Source organism: Marmota monax, unplaced genomic scaffold (genome assembly GCF_021218885.2).
Source record: "Marmota monax isolate L192 unplaced genomic scaffold, Marmota_monax_Labrador192_F-V1.1 WCK01_AAM20220418_F8-fsc00051, whole genome shotgun sequence".
NCBI classification, from domain to species: Eukaryota; Metazoa; Chordata; class Mammalia; order Rodentia; family Sciuridae; genus Marmota; species Marmota monax.
Genome location: NW_026695202.1, coordinates 9,999,188 through 10,019,448, shown reverse-complemented (window position 1 = coordinate 10,019,448; position 20,261 = coordinate 9,999,188). Strand labels below are relative to the sequence as shown.

At 44.7% G+C, this 20,261-nt stretch overlaps 1 protein-coding gene across 1 annotated transcript in view; it reads right to left on the bottom strand.

Annotated features, from left to right (window-relative positions):
• Positions 1 to 20,261, bottom strand: part of Eif3l (eukaryotic translation initiation factor 3 subunit L) — a 29,068-nt gene extending 8,807 nt beyond the window's left edge. Inside the window, exons 1-10 of the mRNA XM_046429613.2 lie at positions 20,118 to 20,261; positions 19,543 to 19,591; positions 18,172 to 18,382; positions 13,741 to 13,820; positions 12,449 to 12,510; positions 9,348 to 9,417; positions 9,072 to 9,145; positions 4,354 to 4,525; positions 1,815 to 1,969; positions 853 to 1,023 (exon numbers count right to left, since the gene is read on the bottom strand). Coding sequence (XP_046285569.1) covers positions 853 to 1,023; positions 1,815 to 1,969; positions 4,354 to 4,525; positions 9,072 to 9,145; positions 9,348 to 9,417; positions 12,449 to 12,510; positions 13,741 to 13,820; positions 18,172 to 18,382; positions 19,543 to 19,591; positions 20,118 to 20,150 — 1,077 coding nt within the window. The 5' untranslated portion in view covers positions 20,151 to 20,261. The remainder of the gene's footprint in view (positions 1 to 852; positions 1,024 to 1,814; positions 1,970 to 4,353; positions 4,526 to 9,071; positions 9,146 to 9,347; positions 9,418 to 12,448; positions 12,511 to 13,740; positions 13,821 to 18,171; positions 18,383 to 19,542; positions 19,592 to 20,117) is intronic.

Sequence of the window (20,261 nt, the reverse complement as noted above, 5' to 3'; positions counted from 1 at the left end):
CAGTTGACGTTTTTTAAAGAACTAGAAGAAAGGATCTTAAAGGTTTCCAACACACACAAAAAGAGAAATATTTAAGGACACAAAAATGCAAATTACTCCAGTGATCACTACAAACGATATATGCGTGTGTATATATAGGTACTGTATGATCACACTGTGCCTCATAAATAGGCATGACATTCTTTAAATTGGTGCTATCATTTGGATGTGAGGTGTGCCCCAAAGGCTCATGTGAGACAATGCAAGAAGGTTCACAGGAGAAATTCTTGCACCTTAACCCAACCTGTGGATCGATCCCCTGATGGGATTAACTTGAGTGGTGGGTGAGGGCAGGCTGGGGAGGGTGGGTCACTGGGGGCGTGCCTTTGGGGTATATATCTGGTAATCAGAGTCTCTGCTTTCTGATCATCATGTGAGCTGCACCCCCATCCATTCCTCGAGCACCACCAGAGTCAGCTGTCTGTGGACCAAGACCTCTGAAACCTTGAGCCCTAAATAATTTTTTCCTCCTCTACAACTGTTCTGGTCTGTCTTTTAATATCAGCAGCAAAAAAGCTGACTAAAACAATTATGTTGGGTTGGGTTCTCCATGTCATGTACAACCACAAGAATGGGAAGTTATATCCATGTATGTATACTATGTCAAAATACACTTTACTGCCAGGTATACCTAAAGAGAACAATTACAAATAATAATAAAAATAAACCAAACCAAACCAAACCAAAAACCCAACCAAACAAACCAAAAGAACCCCCTCAACTGTGATGGATAAAAGCATGTAAAGTTGCAAATCTGGGATGGCCCCAGGAGCCAGCTGGTGGACACCCTGGCTGCATAAGCCAGCCCCTTACCATCTCATACTTGTACGTGGTCCTCTGGAACATGCTCTTAGTCCTCTGGATGTAGAGGAGGATATTGGCAAAGACCCGGATGGCATCCTGGTAGCGGCGCATCATCAAATATGCAAAACCAACATAATAATATGTGGTGACTTGGCACTCCGGGACCCGGGAATACATGCTCTATAGAAGGTGGAAGATAGATCCGTGAGTCCCAATTTATTCCAGATAGGCCCTGAACTTTCAGAGGAAGCAGTGGCTCTGGAGTCAGAGCTGCTGATTAAGCTATATGATTTACGGCCCGCATCTGCTTAGCTGTGCAATAAAGAGAATGGATATAGAGGGAATGGACCCTCTATATCTCAGTTTCTTATCTGTCCTTGCTTTTTAAAATAACCCCTATATACAAATGGACAAACAGGAAACACATGCACACAAACCAAATGCTAAGTACCCATTTTCCCAAAGCCAGGAAAAATGCCAGTGTATTATATCAATAAACACACCATCTTAGAAGTAAATCTTTTCTTTCCTCCTCGTCTGGTACAAAGGAGTGAACCCAGTGACACCTAGCTAAATCTCCAACTCTTTAAATTCTAAATTTTGAGACAGTATCTTGCAAAGTTGTCCGGGTGGCCTTGAATTTGGGATCCTCCTGCCTCAGGAGGAGCCCGGATTACAGGTGTGCACCCCTATACCCACTAGAGCCAGATCTTTTGTTAATTCTTTAGACTGGTGATGTTGAACAGTAAAAAGCTCTCATTGCCACTCTACTTGAAAGCAGAACCGAAAGATTGCTGAATATCCCGTGTCATTAACCACGTGGTATTCAGCGGTTTACACAACTTTACTCTCAATTTTCACCTGGCCTAGGGAAAGAGTCCTCTCCTGAAAATGTGTCCTAAGAGATCGGAGGCCCTCTCAAAACAGATGTTCCAGCTCTGGGAAGATGGGCTGGAGGCCACAGCAAGTACCTTCTTGTTGAGTTCAATATTCTCGAGCACCTTGATGGCCTGGTAGTAATCCCCCAACAGGGAGTGCAGACGCAGGAGCCCCACCAGGCTGAAGTAGCCTAGCATCTTGTAGAGGGAGTGCCGTCCATATTCCCCGGCCACACTCTCGGGGTCACCTGAGAGGGACAGATACTGTGAATGCTTCAGCAGGGGCAAGTAAGGGAAGGCAAGGCTGCGTTGGAATGTCACTCAGTAAACTCCTCACCCGGCGTCAGCCTTTAAAGCTTCTGTAAGAGGGACTAACTGCCTTTGAGGGAACACTGAGCAGCAGCACACCTGGCCTTCCGCTAATCTTAATTTTATCCACAGCTGCATGGAGAGGAGGGAGTTCATTTTGTTTAGTTTTGGTTTTTATCCCAACACACCTGAGAATGTGAGCGGCCTCTCAACTCTCACCCACCCAGCCCCACGAAGACAAAGCTGGTTGCTAATAAGATGCTGCTGCCTGCCCCACGAGCCGTACGATGACAATGCAAAGACGACTTCACAGAGCCAGGCAGTCCTGCGCCAGAAGCCACTAGTTCTCTTATTGCTCCTAAGAGAACTAGTCCCTCATCGTCAAGGAGCTCCATTTTTACTTGAAAAAATGCTGGCACACACAAACCAGGGTTACTCAGATTTGGGTTATTTGGAAGACATTCTCTTTAAAAAATAAACAAGGTAAAACCTAACACACGTTAATGAAAACAACTGACAGTATTTCGTGTCAGTTTAAAATTTGAGCATTTAAGCAAAACTAAGATTTTGTAAAATTTCTACCCACCTTGACGAGTTCAACAGCTGACCTGACAACAAATAGGCTTTTCCTCTTTTGGTGCTGGGGACTGAACCCAGGGCCTTGAACACACCAGCATGTCTCTACCATGGAGCTGCACCACCAGCTCCAAGTGATTTTTTAAAACAGATGTGTAATAACATCTGTTTTAATTGAAAGATCTTTATAATTAAGAATGCCAATATTTAGAAAAATTGTACATGGAAAAAAGACATTTAAATTGCAGAAAGACCAATAATTTATTTATTTATTTATTTATTTGGTACTGGGGATTGAACTGGGTGCTTCACCCCTGAGCAATGTTCCCAGACCTTTTTATTTCTTTATTTTGGTAGGGTCATGCTAAGTTCTATGGGTGGCCTTGAACTTGTGATCCTCCCACCTCAGCTTCTAGAGTTGCTGGGATTACAGGTGTGCACCACTGCACCCAGCTAGAACAATAACCTAATCTAACAAAGTTCCTCACTGCAAGTAAATTATACACAATTACCACTGGTCAGGTTTCAAAGAGATACATACTGCTCCTGATATGGAGGATGAGAACATCGGTTCCAACTGAAAAGGCTACTGAGACTAATGCAGAAGCAGGAATAAGACCACAGCTGCTGCTATCTTCTACCAAGTCAGACACCAGAGATCTGCAAAAATGCCATTTTCAGGGCTGGGGTTGTGGCTCAGTGGTAGAGCACTTGCCTAGATGTGTGAAGCCCTGGGTTCGATCCCCAGCACCACATAAACTAAATAAAACAAAATAAAGGTATTGTGTCCATCTACAACTAAAAATATTTTATTTTAAAAAATTCCATTTTCATTGAAAAAAAAAATATGTGGTTCTCAGTGTTTCAAGAGCATAAAGTGGTCTTGACCCATAAAGTTTGAGAAATGCTAATATAAACAAAAGCCCCTGGATAAAAAGTCGAAGAATTCACAAATGCACATCTCAATAAGATAGGTTCAAGCCAGGCTGGGTGGCAGATGCCTAGCAAACCAGTCCTAGGAGGCAGGAAAATTCCGATTTTAAGGCCAGCCTGGCCAACTTAACAATATCCTATTTGAAAATAGTTTACAAGGGGGCAGAAATACAACCCAGTGGTACAGCGCTCATGTAGCATGTGGGAGATGCTTGGTTTAATCTCTTTTTTTTTTTTTTTTTTTAGAGAGAGAGAGAATTTTTTAATATTTATTTTTTAGTTTTCGGCAGACACAACATCTTTGTTTGTATGTGGTGCTGAGGATCGAACCCGGGCCGCACGCATGCCAGGCGAGCGCGATACCGCTTGAGCCACATCCCCAGCCCCTTGGTTTAATCTCAAGTAACAAAAGAGACAATGACTGATTCAACCAGGCGTGGTGGCTCAAGCCCATAATCCCAGCAACTTGGGAAGCTGAGGCAGGAGGAGCCCAAGTTCAAGGGCAGGCTCAGCTACTTAGCAAGGCCCTAAGCAACTGTATCAAAACAAAAAATAAAAAGGGGCTTAGTGGCAAAGCGACCCTGGGTAAATTCCCAGTACCAAAAAAAAAAAAAAGACGGCTCCAGTCTGTTGGCCAATGCAACGCCCTGGGAAGCCCAGCATCGGCACCGGATCCTATTCAAGTAAGGAAGAGCTACACCGTTACCTGAAGAGAGGCCGGCACCTCCCTGCTCTACTGCAGCACCTGCCCTTGGGGCCGGAGGGAAGGTCCCTGGAACTCGGGTCAGGGCTCTCCTCAGCCTGCTGCACTCACCTCCGCTTGTGTACACCTCCAGCTGCCGGTTGATGTTGGACTTGTCTACCAGGGAATGAAGGACATTGAGGACGCTGTGAACATTCCAGATTTTGGGATTGGAACGCAGGAAGTCAATCTCCTCCTCTGACTTCTTGGCAGTCTTGCAGCGGTACTGACTGAACGACTGGAACTGTTGAGGAAGAAGGGGACCATCAGGGGTACAAACCCAAGTGACAGTCCACGTGCACACTGTTGAAAATGAGGCCAGGCCAGGGCTCTGGATGCGGAAAGGTAAAGGCGGGACGGTTGTTTCTCACTGTGAACGTTATTTATTTTTATGTGGTGCTGAGGATCGAATCCAGGGCCTCACAAGCGCTCCCAAGAGGCAAGCGCTCTCCGCTGAGCCACCCCCACAGCCCCCGAACATTCTCTAACACTGCTCTTCTTTTTTTGAGACGCAGTCTTGGGGTGTTGCCCAGGCTGGGCCTCTAATTTCTGGGCTCAAGCCATCCCCCTGCCCTGGCCTTCCAAGTAGCTGGGAGCACAGGTAGGCACCAACATACCCAGCTTACTGTTGTGGTTTTCCAAAGCCGTTTTTTATTAAGCTGTAAATCTTGCTGATATTACTTATTCTACAGTTAAGTCAAAATCTCTTAAGACTTGAGGTAATTTGTGGAAAAAATCTATTGTTTGGAGTCAAATACAACCTGCAGCCATTTACTGTCTCCAAGCCTCACAATCAGCTGACCTGGCCACCAGAAGTGCCACAAACCTGTCTGCAGTGGGTCTACACACGTATGCTGGCCACGTGAGTCAGAGTTATGAATGATGGTGTGGAACTGAGGCGGGAGGTGTCCATAGAGTGCCACCTTCCCAACTGGAGTCAACTGGCAACTTCCAGTCTGTCACCACTACCAACCAGAGCTTGGCCAACTGTAAGGTACATATGGGGACATGCCACAGGTATTTATCTGGGGCAGTGGCTCCATGAGTCATGCAGAATAACACAACAGATCTACCTAATCAATCAGAACTTTTTAAAATTCCTAGTTGATTCTGGTGTGCGCTGGACTTGGAAACCAGTGGCCCAGAATCTAGGTCATGGGTTACCCAGGACTGCTCTTTAGAAATATTATCTTCCTCTAAAAGTACGGGGCAAAAAGTTTCCAAGTTTATATTAAAGAATAAGATCCAAGCTGGGCATGGTGGCACATGCCTATAATTCTAGGAACCAGGGAGGCTGAGGCAGGAGGATCACAAGTTCCAGGGTAGCCTGGGAAACTCAGCAAGACCTTGTCTCAAAAATTAAAAAAATAAAAATAAATAAGGCCTAGGGATGTAAGTCAGTGGTTGAGCACCCGAGTGCAATCTCCAGTAACTAACACGCATGCACGCGCGCGCACGCACACACACACACGGAATAAAATACACAGTCTTCTTAAAGAATTCTCATTTATCAAGAATGAAAGACCAATCCAATAGAAAAACAAGCCAAAGCAGCATTAAAACAGAATAAAATCATGGCATTTGCAGGTAAATGGATAGAGTTGGAGAATATTATGCCAAGTGAAGTAAGCCAATCCCAAAAAAACAAACGCTGAACGTTTTCTCCAATATGAGGATCCAGGGATGGAGGCTGGAGAAGCACGGGCGGCGGTGGGGGTGGGGGGAATATGGAAGAACTTTACACAGGGCCAAGGGAGGGAGAAGGGAGGGGACAGGGGTAGGAAAGACGATGGAATGAGATGGTTATCATTACCCCAAGAACATGTGTGCAGACACAAACGGTATGACTCTTACTTTGTAACCAGGGACATGAAAAGTTATGCTCTGTATGGTAACGACGAATTGAAAGGCATTCTGCTGTCATATATAACAAATTAGAATAAATTAAAAGAAAAGAAAAACAAGCCAAGAATACTAATGATCACATGGAAAGTGCTCAATTTTGTTAGTTATCAGAAAAATATAAATTTCTTTCCTATCAAATACAAAAACTAGAAATAACAACATCTAGTAGGGAAAACAGTTGTTCTCAAAACACTGTTGATTACAGTGCATTTTGATACAATCCTTTGCAAGAGTAATGTGTTACTATTTGTTAAACTTTAAAGTGATCATGTGTTACCTTTTCCTGCATATGCCAGGGAGCAAAACTAGGCACCCCTGAACCCAGGGCCCTCCACCACTAAGCTACACCCCCAGACCTTGAGGTGCTGGGATTACAGGGTGGGGGCACTGTGCTCAGCACAATGTTCTCTACCTTGACCATGGCAGTGTACACACAGTGGAACCTCCTCAACTGTACACCGTTTACAGGAGCATTTACTGTACATAAACTATACCTCTAGAAGGTTGATTTTAAGAACTTAAAAGGCACATCTCTATCAAGCAACAATTCTACTTGTAGGTAGCAATCCCTAGAGCTATACCTATGTATACATAGAGTGTTTATTGACTCACTATAATCGTGAAAATTGACAGCCCACAATTCCATTACCAGAGAGGACACATCCATCCATGTACACAGAAGAGGCTGGGTATGTCCCAGCAGCACACTCCAGGCCCTGGCTTCCATCCCCAGCAGCTAAAAACCAAACATTTTGGAAAAGGCAGGTCTCTATGAAGACTGGGTTAAGCATTCCAAGTCACAGCAAATGGCAGAACAGAGCATGATACAACTCATGTCTCCACATCCAGCTTTCTGTAAACACCTGCAAATCGTTCACGTGGTGCCTTTCCTTCCAGACACTCGCCGATGCCTCCACAAGGCGAGGAAGGCAGGCACTTTCACTCTATCTGCCAAACAAACCTCTAAGCAGTAATAATACTCTGATACAGTACTTATGTAAACAAGAATGAATGACAGCGTGGTCAGAAGAGCCACTCACCCTCTGTGCCCTCACGGGACAGTCTGTGGAGACAGAAAGCCCCATAAGCCCCTTAACAGGATCACTCCAGCTAAGCCAGGAGAATAAAGCTCTTCTTAAGGGGATGACGAAGCTCAGCACAGAGGGTCCCCCTCACTCACTACGAGCCAACAGGATGCCAATGTCTGAAACGATGCCACATGGGAGTCTGACACAACCAAGGGGCCAGAGAAGCCAAGCGGGGCCAGTGCAGTTTGTGGTCTTCCCCTGAGAGGCACCAAAACATCACCTTGAGCAGGAAGGCTGTCTCTCAGACAGTCCTTTGGAGGTTTTTCTCAGCACACCAATCACAACTTGTCAGCGTCCTGTGCTCTTGAAGGCTCTCTGGTATATGGAGCTCAATTACCATTTTTACTTATTTATTTACTTTACTTTTGGTACTAAGAATTGAACCCCAAGGCACTTTACCACTGAGCTACATCCCCAGTCCTTTCAATTTTTTTCAAGTTGGTCTCACCAAGGTGATGAGGTTGGCCTCAAACTTACAAACCTTCTGCTTTATCCTTCCCAATCATTGGAATTACAAGGAATATATCACAATGCCCAGCAAATACTATCTTTATTAAGATACCTATGTCCCCCAAAGTACTCAACGAGAAGCACACTGTCTCAATAAAACACAGGGAAAACTGGGTGCAGTGGCACACAACTATAATCCCAGCCACTTGGGAGGCTGAGGCAAGAGGATTGCCAAGTTCAAGGCTTACCTGGTCAAGTTAGTAGGACCCAGTCTCAAAATAAAAAATTAAAAAAAAGGGTGTAGCTCTGTGGTAGAGCACCTCAGGGTTCAATCCCTAGTACCACCAAAGCAAAAAAACAAACAAACAATCAAACAAACAAAAAACCCAGGGAGAAAAATTTTTTTCTAAATTCTATTAAATTTTTTAAAGACTGGGCAAACCAGGCTAGGAATACAGCTCAGTTGGTAGAGTGCTTGCCTTCTTGCCTTGCATGCACAAGGCCCTGGGTTCAATCCCCAGCACCACAAAAAAAAAAAAAAAAAAGAAAAGAAAAGAAAAAAAGACTGGGCAAATCAAAAGAAGATGGAAGAGAACAACAATACTGACCATTCTCATAACAGGAAACATTTACAACTATTCAGTGACTAAGTACGTCATATGTAATATCCCAGGAATCTTCCCAACAATCCCTCTCCTAGAGATGAAGAACAGATGTTTAGTGCAGCCAAGTAACGTTCCTAACATCCAAGGCTAGTAAAGACCAATAACGAACTTCTAACCTCCAGACTACGCAGCCACTGGACTGAGCGCGGGGCAAATTCTCGGTGGAACCTCAAAGAGAGCACCCATGGCGCCTCCCTGTGGACAAAACGTACTACTGCATTCCAATCTAGCATACACCCAAGTAAACATCACCACCATCAAGATATGCAACACTTGTGTTTTCATGTTTGTTTTGTAGGCAAGGAAAGAGAGAGCTTAGAGACTTTAAATAAAATATTACTGTTACAGAGATTCAGGTGGCAGCCCCCATATTGGAACCTACTTCCATATCGTTCCAAAGCCTGAGACCTGCATGCCTGGCAGACCGCCTCTGAAGGTCAGGTGAGAACCTGGTTAAAGTCAGGACCTCTACTCTCCCAAGTTCCCATAGCTGCATGGCGTAAGTTTCACTGCTCTCTTCAGAAAGCCACCTGACTAGGGTGTCCACTGCCATGGGGTATTTTACACTGCAACAGGGATATTTTTACAACATTGCATCTTTCTTTTTTTAACAACACAAAGTTCACAGCTGCTCCTTGCCAGAGCCTGTTATTTCAAATGAAGGCTGAGGCTGATCAGATACCTGGTAGATGAACTCATCGATGATGTCCCAGAGCCACTGGTTGGGAAGTTCAAGGGGAGCAGGCCCATCAGCATCTGTATAGACCAGAGAGAAGTCAGATTCCAGGCAATGACTCTGCCCACTTAGTGTGGCTGCAGAATGCTCTTTTTAAATTCTCTACTCTAAGGACTATGTCTCCCCCCAACCCCCTCTTCTTACTTGTACATTAAAAATCTTGCTAAAAAGAATTGGAGGCCCTCATCAAAATTTCACCCCTTGGCCAAATCTCAGACTTACTAAGAATGTAGTTGAAGAGATTGCAATAGTTGTAGTAGGATTCAAATCTCTGCTCTAAGGAGGGTCCCCCCTGTAAAGAGAACGGAGACGTCAGGATAGATATTTAAGTGTCTTATTCGTGGTCTACCATGATGGCTGAGAACAAATACCTAAGAACCGCTGCCTGCCCTCTCCCAGTAGCAAAAGTGCTCAAGGGAGAGGGAAGACAGTCCACTATAGCGGAGGGGGCCCTGAACACTGGACCAGGGTGATAACCACAGACCTTAACTGATGCTCAGATGCTTAGAGAACAGGCACGCAGGGGGACATGGTGGGGCAGAGAAGGGAAGGGGAAAACGCTGACAAAAGGCAAAGAGGGGCTGGGGTTGTGGCTCGGTGGTAGAGAGCTTGCCCAGCATGTGTGAGGCACTGGGTTCCATCCTCAGCACTGCATATAAATAAATGAATAAAACAAGGATTCATTTACATCTAAAAAAAAGCAAAGAGGTAAAAACATGAAGTAAAGGGAGTTCGAGAATAGGCAGCATTGGGCACAGTGGGCTACAGAGACAGGAACGGAAAGGCTTGTTGGTGCCAAGCACAAGAGGCTGGGCCAGCAGGTCAGCAAATCCACTCCCGCCTGTTTTATAAAACTTGCTATCTTAAAAAAAAAAAAAAAAAAAAACTTGCTATCTTAACCCTTTGCAGAGAGGGTGGCTAACCCCTGATTTAGACCTTTTGTTGGTAGCAATTGAAGACCACCAACCGTCTCTGGGCTAAGGACCCCCCACAGTGAGCCACATATTCATGGAGGAGCAGAGGACTGCCTGGAAGTCTTATTTCCACCACTTCCTTTCTTTTTTTAAATACTTTTTAGTTGTAGTTGGACACAATACCATCATCTTATTTATTTATTTTAATGTGGTGCTGAAGATCAAACCCAGCACCTCGCACGTGCTAGGCAAGCCCTCCACGGCTGAGCCACAGTCCCACCCCCACCCCTACAGCTTTCTAACCATGGGTCCTAATAAGGTGGGTTTTTTGCTTTTGGTACTGAGGATTGAGCCCAGGGGCTTTACCACTGAGCCACATCCCCAGCCCTTTGAGACAGCATCTCACTAAGTTGCTGATGCTAACCTCAAACTTGCAACCCTTCTGTCTCAGCCTCCTGAGTTGTGCACTACCACACCCAACTGACAGTACACGCCTACAAAAGACCATGTCTCTGTAAGCCGTGAAGAAAAGACGGTGACTAGTCACATTAAATTAGGATGATACGCATTAAGCTAGGACAGCAGCGCACACCTGTAGTCCCGACTAAGGATCCTGTGCAAGGCCAGCCTAGAAAACGTAGTGGGACTCTGTCTCAATGTAAAGAGAGCTGGGATGTGGCTCACTGCAAAGCACCCCTGGGTCCAATCCTAGTACTGTTACAAATAACAACAACAACAATAATAATAATGGGCCTTGCACCTTACACAACAAATGCTTGTTCAGTAAAATCCCTCCCTGGAGAAAGAAAAAGCAAGAGACCTCAAATAAATTTCTAACACGATATGCTAGTGACGAGTGCTCTGAAGTGCCACAGAGCAGGGCTAGAAGCCTGGGAGGCAGGGGTAAGTTGTAGAAAATGAAACTGGCAAGAAATCATGGGCCAGAGGTGGTGGGACCATGGCTCAAATGTGGGGTTTTCTTGTAAGTATGATGGGAAGTCAGGGTAGAACCGAGAGGACCTGATAAGGCTGTGTTTCAAAAGGATCACGCTGGTTTCTAGGCTGAGAGTAAACATAAGTGAGCAAGGGTAGAAAGCAGCTATTGCAGTAAATCAAGCAAAAGAGAACGACTTGATCCAGGGAAGCAGAGAGGTGGCAGGCAGAAGTGGCTGGCTTAAGAGTGTGCTGCCAGGTAGGATATCAAGTCAGAAATGTCAAGAACAAGGCCAAGGTTTTCAGTCTAACTGGACACAGGATGATCTATTTATCAAGATAATGAATTTGGAAGGAGTTTAAAGGGAAAGTAACAGTTGAGCTTTGGGAGTAAGGAGCTGGAGACGGCTGTCCAACAGCCAAGTGGAGGTGCCGAACAGCCACTGCACATACAACTCTGGATTCCAGTGGACAGACCAGCACAGAAGACAGATCTTTTTTTTTTTTTTTTTTTTTTTGGTACCAAGGATTGAACTCAGGGGCACTTGATCACTAAGCCACATCCCCAGCCCTATTCTGTATTTTACTTAGAGACAGGGTCTCACTTTTGCTGAGGCTGGCTTTGAACTCAGTATCCTCCTGCCTCAGCCTCACAAGCTGCTGGGATTACAGGCGTGCGCCACAGCACCCGGCTAGAAGACAGATCTTTTAAAGTCATCAATATGAGGCTGGGGATATAGCTCAGTTGGTAGAGTGCTTGCCTTGCATGCACAAGGCCCTGGGTTCAATCCCCAGCACCACAAAAAAAAAATTAAATAAATAAATAGAAAATAAATTCATCAGTATGGATGATAGAGGAGGGACACTCTTAACATTCAGAAATAAGGAAGAACAGAATTCATCAAGTGCCCAAAGCTGGGGCAGCGAGTAGAACACTGTTACAAGCCTCGGTTCTAGAAGTTTTGCCACTCATCAGTTTTGTAAATTTGAAAGCAAATAGCCCCTTTTGCATTTCTCTCGCCACCTGGCAGGGCCACGGAGGATATTTGTGCCAAGCACCTAGCATTGTGCCTGGCACATGCTGACCCTGTTGCGTACACTTCAGAGCGAAGGGAGACTCAGCAGAGGCACTCTAAGGGGAAAAGGATGGGCATCCAAGAAGAGGAAGCAGAAGGTACCTAGAAACACTCATGAGAATGGCAGCTGGGAATCCAGTGTGCGGGGATCAGTGCCCTGTCAGAGAACTATGGGAAGGAGACGTAAAAAGGACAGAGAGACTGCATGGTGTTAGTTTGCCTGCAACAGTGCCTAGCATTCTGGGTTACATCATTTCGCCCACCGCATCCTCAAAGGAAGCTCAGAAAACATGCCAACTGCTGTTAGATACAGAACTATTATAAATAGAGACTGTTTTCTAGGGATGAAAATGGCATAATTAAAATAAAACTGCTAGTAACACCTCAAAAAAATACTCACACTGACTTTGGCATATATATGCCTGTAGTATAATTCTTTGTACAAAATCAGGAAAACAGCATCTGAAAGAGATGGCAAAAGGGTGCTTTAATAATCTACAAAACAAGTGCAGTCTTCCGGCTGTTTTAATCTTTAGAGAGAAGAGAGAGAGGTGATTTTGGAGACTAAACAGCATCTAAACTCTTGTGCTGGGCCTGGGGGTGTAGCTCAATGGTGGAGCTCTTGCCCAGAACAGGTGACACCCTGAGCTCAATCTCCAGTACCACAAAAGAAGAATATGTGTATGACAAAATTCTAATTTCTCTCAGACTTACTCCCCTCCATTATTTAGACTTCTATTCCAAGTTCTTTAAATAAGCCAGCAAATAACAATTATAGCCCCAAAGAGAGTAGTAATATACTATCAAAATTACTAACACAATATTTGTATTTTTGACTTAGAAACTGTTATTAAAGGAAACTGTCCTATTGATATGATGCACTATGAAAAAGAAAGAAAAAGACTTTGAAGGCTGAGGCAACAGGATCACAAGTTCAAAGCCAGCCTCAGCAACTTAGTGAGGCCCTAAGCAACTTCATAAGACCCTGTCTCCAAATAAAACAAAAAGAACTGGAGATGTGTTTCAGTAGTTATGTGCCCCTGGGTTCAATCCCTGGCACCAGGGGGAAAAAAGAAAAGAAAGGACTGGGGATGTGGCTCAGTTGTAGAGCACCCCTGGGTTCCATCCCCAAGGAAGGAAAGGAGGGATGGAGGGAGGGAGTGGGGAAGGAAGGAAGGAAAGAAGGAAGGAAGGAGGGGAGGAAGAAAGGAAGGAGGAAGAGAAGAGGGCAAAAGCTTTTTAGGGATTGATGCTGCAGGAAGAGTTAACAGGAGGCCTGAGACTGCTATCCTTAGTAAAAACTGCTCCCGAGGCTGACCTCTGGGAACCTAGATTTCAGGACGGTTTCACCATTCCCTAGTGGATAAGGATGGCCTGTGGTGCCTAAACTTCTGTGCAAGCAATAAGGTTTATGATGAACACCTGTTTTCCTTCAAGGAGCCTGGAATTCTATTGTTAGGCAGAGGGCACCTACATGACCAGGCTCTGGTAAAACTTCTGGATACTGAGTCTCCAATAAGCTTTCCTGATGAACAACATTTCACATGTCACAATTTGTTGTTGGAGGAACTGAGTCCCACGTGACTCTGACCCCTCTTAACCCATACAACTTCATTCACATGTAATTTTGCCAGTTAATACACCAAACTCTGGTGAAACGAAATGCACACTGGACACACAGCTCACACCTACCGTTGCCAACCTGTGGAGCAATAGCTTCAGCCTCAGGCCAAGGTGTATTCTTGAAGAATCTTTCAGTCAGCTTGGTCCAGCTGAAAACCAAGCAAAAAAACTCTAGAACTCCAAAACAAGAAAGACCAGAGAGAGCCAACCCTCACATTTTACAGATGGGAACCCAGGCTCAGGGAAGGGGAGAGGTCACAGAAACAGCCAGCGTTCTCCCAGTCCACAACCTTCAGACAGCTTGAGGATCCCTATCTGGATATTCAAACTGCTCCAAAATCCAAAACATTCTGAGCATTAATGAGATTCCACAAGTAGAAAACCCCACACGTGACAGGGCAGAGTTAAAAACACAGGTACAGGGCTGGGCATGGAGTTGAGTGGTAGAGTGAGGGCTTAGCACGAGTGAGGCCCTGAGTTCAGTCCCCAGCATGCATGTGTGCAAGCATGCATGGACGCGTGTGCACATCCGCACACACAAGATGCTAAGACTTGGGGTTGGGGTTGTGGCTCAGCGGCAGAGTGCTCACCCAGCACATGCGAGGCACTGGGTTCAATCCTCAGCACCACGTAAAATAAAGGTATTGTGTCCAACTACAGGCAAAAAATTTAAAAGAAACTAAAACTTTTTTTAAACACAACCATACTAAAAATATTATGTAAAATTATCTTCAGGCTATGTGAATATGAAACATAAATGATGCTTAGACTTGGGTCCCTGTGGGAGGCCATCCTCACACGTGATTTGAGTTACCTCCCTGGCTGGGCGAGAGGCGCTCAGACACAGCTGTGTCAGAGCTTTCCCCACCCTTCTCCAGCTCCAAGGGCTTGTCCGTGCAGAGGCGTGTCTGGCCACTGCCCCGAAGATACCAATCGACGCCCCTGACTTTGGGATGCTGCCCCCCTTAATCTTCATTGGATGGGATTTTCCCCAGAATTTTTTGTTCCCCAATAAAAGTCCACTCCCTGGTGTGTTTGTTCTCGTTCGCGCTCTCTCTCTCGCCTCTTCAGTAAACCTCGCTACCACATTCGGTGGCTTGGGGCTGGAGCTGGGAGGAGCCGTTCTAGAGCTGATTTCAAAGGTAATTAGAGGGCTGGGGATGTGGCTCAAGCGGTAGCGCGCTCGCCTGGCATGCGTGTGGCCCGGGTTCAATCCTCAGCACCACAAACAAACAAAGATGTTGTGTCCGCCTAAAGCTAAAAATAAATAAATAAATATTAAAAATTCTCTCTCTTTTAAAAAAAAAAAAAAAGGTAATTAGAGTCTTGTCTCTTTAATTTAAAACTCCCTAGCATTTTCTCATGATTCGAACCTTCTTTCATGAAGCCAGCTTGGGTAGCAGGCTAGAGGTCCCATCCCTATGATGACTCATTATGTAATGCAAATATTCCAAAATCTGAAACGGTTGTGGTCTTAAGCATTTTGGTTAAGGAATATTCAACTTGTACAATAAACACTCTTTTTACATCAGTTAGTTAGGCACCCACCAAACTTTTCAGGGTCTTCTCCAGCCTCTGCCTCGTGAACGTAACCTATTTAACTGCTCGCCATTCCTGGTATGAGCCTGCTTTTGTCCCTGTGTACACACAATTTCCATCCCCTGGAGTGTGACTCTTTCCAAATTTGGAAGCAAATCAGTCTCTCTTGTAGCCTGATGCCACAACTGACCCAGAACACCCAAACACTGCTCCTTCACAACCCCACAGGAGATTGCTGCTGGCTTCCCTCTCCTGATGCCCTCACCAGCTATTTCAACTTCCCCTCTTGAGCTCCTCCTCCCCTTCTCTGGCTCTTTCAGTCTAGCATATGAACACACTCAAGTCCCCCTTCAAAACACAGAACAAGGGTTGGGGTTATAGCTCAGTGGTAGAGCACTTGCCTCACATGCACGAGGACCTGGGTTTGATCCTCAGCACCCCATTAAAAAAATAAATAAAAATAATGATATTGTGTCCATCTACAACTAAAAAAAAAGAATCACCACAGGACAAAATAGAAAGCTGTCCAATGAGCCTACGAATCCTCTATACCTATCTATTCCTCTCCCACCCCATTGCCTCCACATTCTGTTGAAACTGACCTTGCTAAGATTACCCAAGGAACCACCAAATTCAACCAGCTCCTTTTCATCTTTTTAGGGTATAAGTTGCAAGGCTGGCCTCAAATTTGCAACCTTCCCACCATGGCCACCTGAGCCACTGGGATTATAAGCCTGCACCACACACAGCTCCTTTCTCACCTTGACCTCACTATAGCATGTAACACCTGTTCTTTTTTCTTGTGTTTGGTACTGTGAATTAAACCCAGAGGTGCTCTACCACCCAGATGTATTACCAGCACTTTTTTCTTCTAAGACAGGATCTTGCTAACTTGCTGAGCTGGCCTGGTACCTGCGATCCTCCTGCCTCAACCTCCCAGGTAGCTAGGATTACCAGCATGTACCCCTGTGCCTGACCTAGTACTTAACGTTTATTGACCATTCCCTTCTTCAAAGTCTATTCTGAAGGATCTGGTTCCTGTGACCCTTCTCTGCTGATTTACTTCTACTGGTTTGTTTGTTTGTTTGTTTTTTAAAGAGAGAGACAGAATTTTTTAATTTTTTTTTTTAAGTTTTCAGTGGATACAACATCTTTATTTTTATGTGGTGCTGAGGATCAAACTCAGCGCCCCGAGCATGCAAGGCGAGCGCACTACTGCTTAAGCCACATCCCCAGCCCTTGTTTGTTTCTTTCTTTTTTGTACTGGAAATTGAACTGAGGTTTTATCACTAAGCTACATCCACAGGCCTTTTCATTCTGAAACAGGCTCTCACTAAGTTGACACCTGCCTTGAACGTCTTATCCTCCTGCTAGTCTCCCAAGTTGCTGGTACTACACGTGTCCCACTGCGTATGCATACACCCCTAAAAGATTGCACTTCCCAAGGAACCGGCCGTGATTCTCAATACATTCTCCTAAGGAAAGATACACCACGTGCTAGCTTTGACTACCACCTATATCTGTCTACATTGCCCAATGCAGGAGCAGTTGTGTGACTGTTACTGAAGAACTAAATTTTAAATTTCAGTTAGTTTTAATTTAATTTAAATTTAAAATAAACACTTAACTTAGTTGTCAGAAAACTTCTAAATATATTTGGAATAATTTGAGTATGTGAATCTACTTTTCCAATTCTTAAGTTTTATGAAACTTAAGATGAAGTATTTCTGATGTACACAAATTAAGATGTACCACACATGTAAAATACACCCTAGATTTAGAAGACTTGGTCCAAAAAGAGTAAATTGCCTCACTGGTTTCCAAATACTGGGCAGGGGGCACAGCTAAGTGGTAGAGTGCTTGCTCAGCATGCTTAAGGTACTGGGTTGAATGCCTGGCACCACAAAAAAAAAAAAAAAAAAAATGTTGGTTATGAGAAAATAACATTTTAGATAAGTTTTCACCTCTCACCTTTTTTGTTAGTACTGCAGACAGAATCCACGGACACTCCACCACTGAGCTAAATTCCCAGTCCTTTTTATTATTTATTTATTTGGGCGAGGGCAGGTACTGGGGATTGAAGCCAGGGATACTCAACTACTAAGCCACCTCCCCAGCCCTTTTTTGTATTTGACTTATGTGGCTAGCATTATATGTCTATTGAACTGTGCTATGCACTTCTAATAAGAAAAACCTGAAGAACGTGGAAACAGATCCGAGGTCAATTTGTATCCATTAATCCAACAGGTCTCTGGCTGTTTATGTTCTCCCCCATTCCAGGACTTGCTTCTTTCCTTACTGAAGTCTTTCTTGACTATCCCATCCGTGATTGATTTCTCTTGTTTCTATTTTATAAGCACAGTCCCAGGCTGGGGTTGTGACTCAGTGGTAGTACACTTGCCTAGCACACGTGAGGCCCAGGGTTCAATCCTCAGCACCACATAAAAATAAACACTAAAAAAAATAATAATAATAAGCACAGTCCCCTCAAAACTGCTTTATAGCTTGGTTTATCCGTGTATCAGCTGAAAGGTTATATAGTTTCGAAATTAGCTCTGGTGTCAAGCCTATGCAGGTTCAAAACTCAGTAGTACATCCACTTAACTAGCAATGTGACTTATTTCTGTCCTGGTTTTCCTAACTGTAAAATGAGAAAAACCATAATATCTACCTCATGGGATTATTGTGACAGATAAATTAGTAAATACAGAAAAAGCACTTTGAATATTGATCTATACTGATAATATATGCTGGTATTATTATAATTATTAGTAATGACATCATTTTAGGCCTTGTGTAAGTTTCTTGGGAGACAAAGTCCAAATGAATAACATGTCTCTAGGCCCAAAGAACAAAGATCCCCTGAGCCTTCTTCATAGAAAAATGATTATAGAAGACCCTTTGCTGCACCAATAGACTAGTCCCTCCCAGAAAGAGGTCATTTCAGCCAGTGGCCCATACCTGTTCTCATAGATGTCCTGGATCTCATACACCTTCTGGTCAATGACATCACTGGAAACACGACTGGCCTGAAGCTCGTATACCTTCTGATCAATCAAATCCGAGACAGTTTTGTGGAAATATTGGATGAAATTTTTGATCACTTCAGGGATCACTTGATAGGTCTGCTGTTCATACTGACGTTCATAAGCAAGGTCCTGCTTTGGATCCCCTACAGGTTGGACACAATTGATTTTTCAGAGCACTTTCAAACTCATGTGTCATGGAACACAAGGGCAAGACCACCCTACAAACTCAAGTCTATAAAAACCAGTATAATTTGGGGCTGGGATTGTGGCTCAGTGGTAGAGTGCTCGGCTAGCACATGGGAGGCCCTGGGTTCAATCCTCAGCACAAATAAAAATAAACAAAATAAAGGAATTGTGTCCAACTACAACTAAAAAATAAATATAAATACAAAACAGTATAATCCCCTTTTAAACAATCAGAGACACAAACCTGCCAAGTCACTTCCAATTCCACTGCCCTTTAAAATTACCATTATGAAAATAAGAACGTAAAGTTACTTCTTACTATATTTTGTTCCTAGAATCTAAAAAGGTTTTAAGGTCCGGAAATTTATCTGTCTTGCATGTAGATATACTTTTACGTGGAAGATCTCTGTGTGTTGGGGGAGAGGGGAGACACTACGAAGTGGTAATAGGTATTTAATATTTTTTGAATAAATAATTGCCATCTCTAACTAAATGCCTTTCAGCAAGTTACTAACTTCTCTCTGCTCAGCTGTCATCTTTAGGAGACAAACTAAGCACATATAAATGTGCATATTAATGCACATGCTTTATAGAACTGGATTAAATGAAATATTTCACATAAAGTACAAAACATAAAAACATAACAGTAAGTCAAGCCAAGTCACTATAACATTTCAGGAAACTTCAAAAGCCTCAAAAGATTTAACTTGGGCTTAGTTTGAATCACTCAAAATTTCATACCAAGATTTTCTTCTTTGGGGGCGGGGGTGCAGATCAATGGTATATTGTGTATTTAACATGCACAAGGCCCTGGGTTCAATCCCTAGCACCAAAACAAACAAAACCCCAAACGATTTTCTTTTTCAGCTAATATTATAAACAAGAAAACCACAGCTAGGTCAGTAATCCTTTTCTTCTGAGACTGAATTGGACCACAAAAAAGGGCTGGTTTATTAGGCTCTACACAATCCCTCCCACTGAGGGCTAATGATTGACTCCAAACCTGGACCATCAAGAAGCACTTTTTAACAGGTGTGTGTCAGTGCTGGTTCTGAGACACTCACAAGGGTGCCAATCTCTGAGCGTACTGAACTAGCCAGACAAACTGTGGCCTCACCTGTGTGCATATCATAGTCTCCGGGGTAAGCATAGGGATCATAAGCAGCCTGTAAGGGAAGAGACAAAGTCAGGACAGTCACCCTCTGGTGAACCAAATGCTCGGCCTAGCGTCTATGTGCCAAAGCGGGCTACGGGTACAAAGGCGTATAAGACAGGACACAGTCCCCACTTTCCAAGAATCGCCATGCCTGCGAGAAATGGGAGAATAAACCGGCCGTGGATGCAAGGATCAGAGCAGAGCGCCAGAGGCGGCGGGCGGCGGGGAGTTCAGAGCAGACGGAGCCCAGACGAAGAGCTCGGTCAGAAACTCGGTAGCGCGTCACCTGCCTTCGCCCAGGTCTTGGGACAGAGAGCTAGCGGCTCGAACACGCGAAATGACAGCAGGGACAGATCCATGACGGGCCGGACGCTGGGGCGGGGGGGGGGGGGCAGCACGGGGCCACGCAGGAGGCAGCCGGCGATGGTGGCCATCCGCGCGGACTCCCGGGGAGGCCCAGATACCGCCACGTTCCCGGGTATCCGGGGAGCCCTGACCCTGCCGCAGAGCCCGCCGCGCGTTTACGACCACGTTACCTCAGACTCGTAGTCATCAGCCGGGTAAGACATGACTGCGGCGCTTGCCAACACCACGGGAAAACGTGAAAAGAGCGGCCCGCGCCTGCCTCTCCAAGGCCGGAAGTCACGCCCCGCTAGTATAGCTGGGAAACCGGAAGCGCT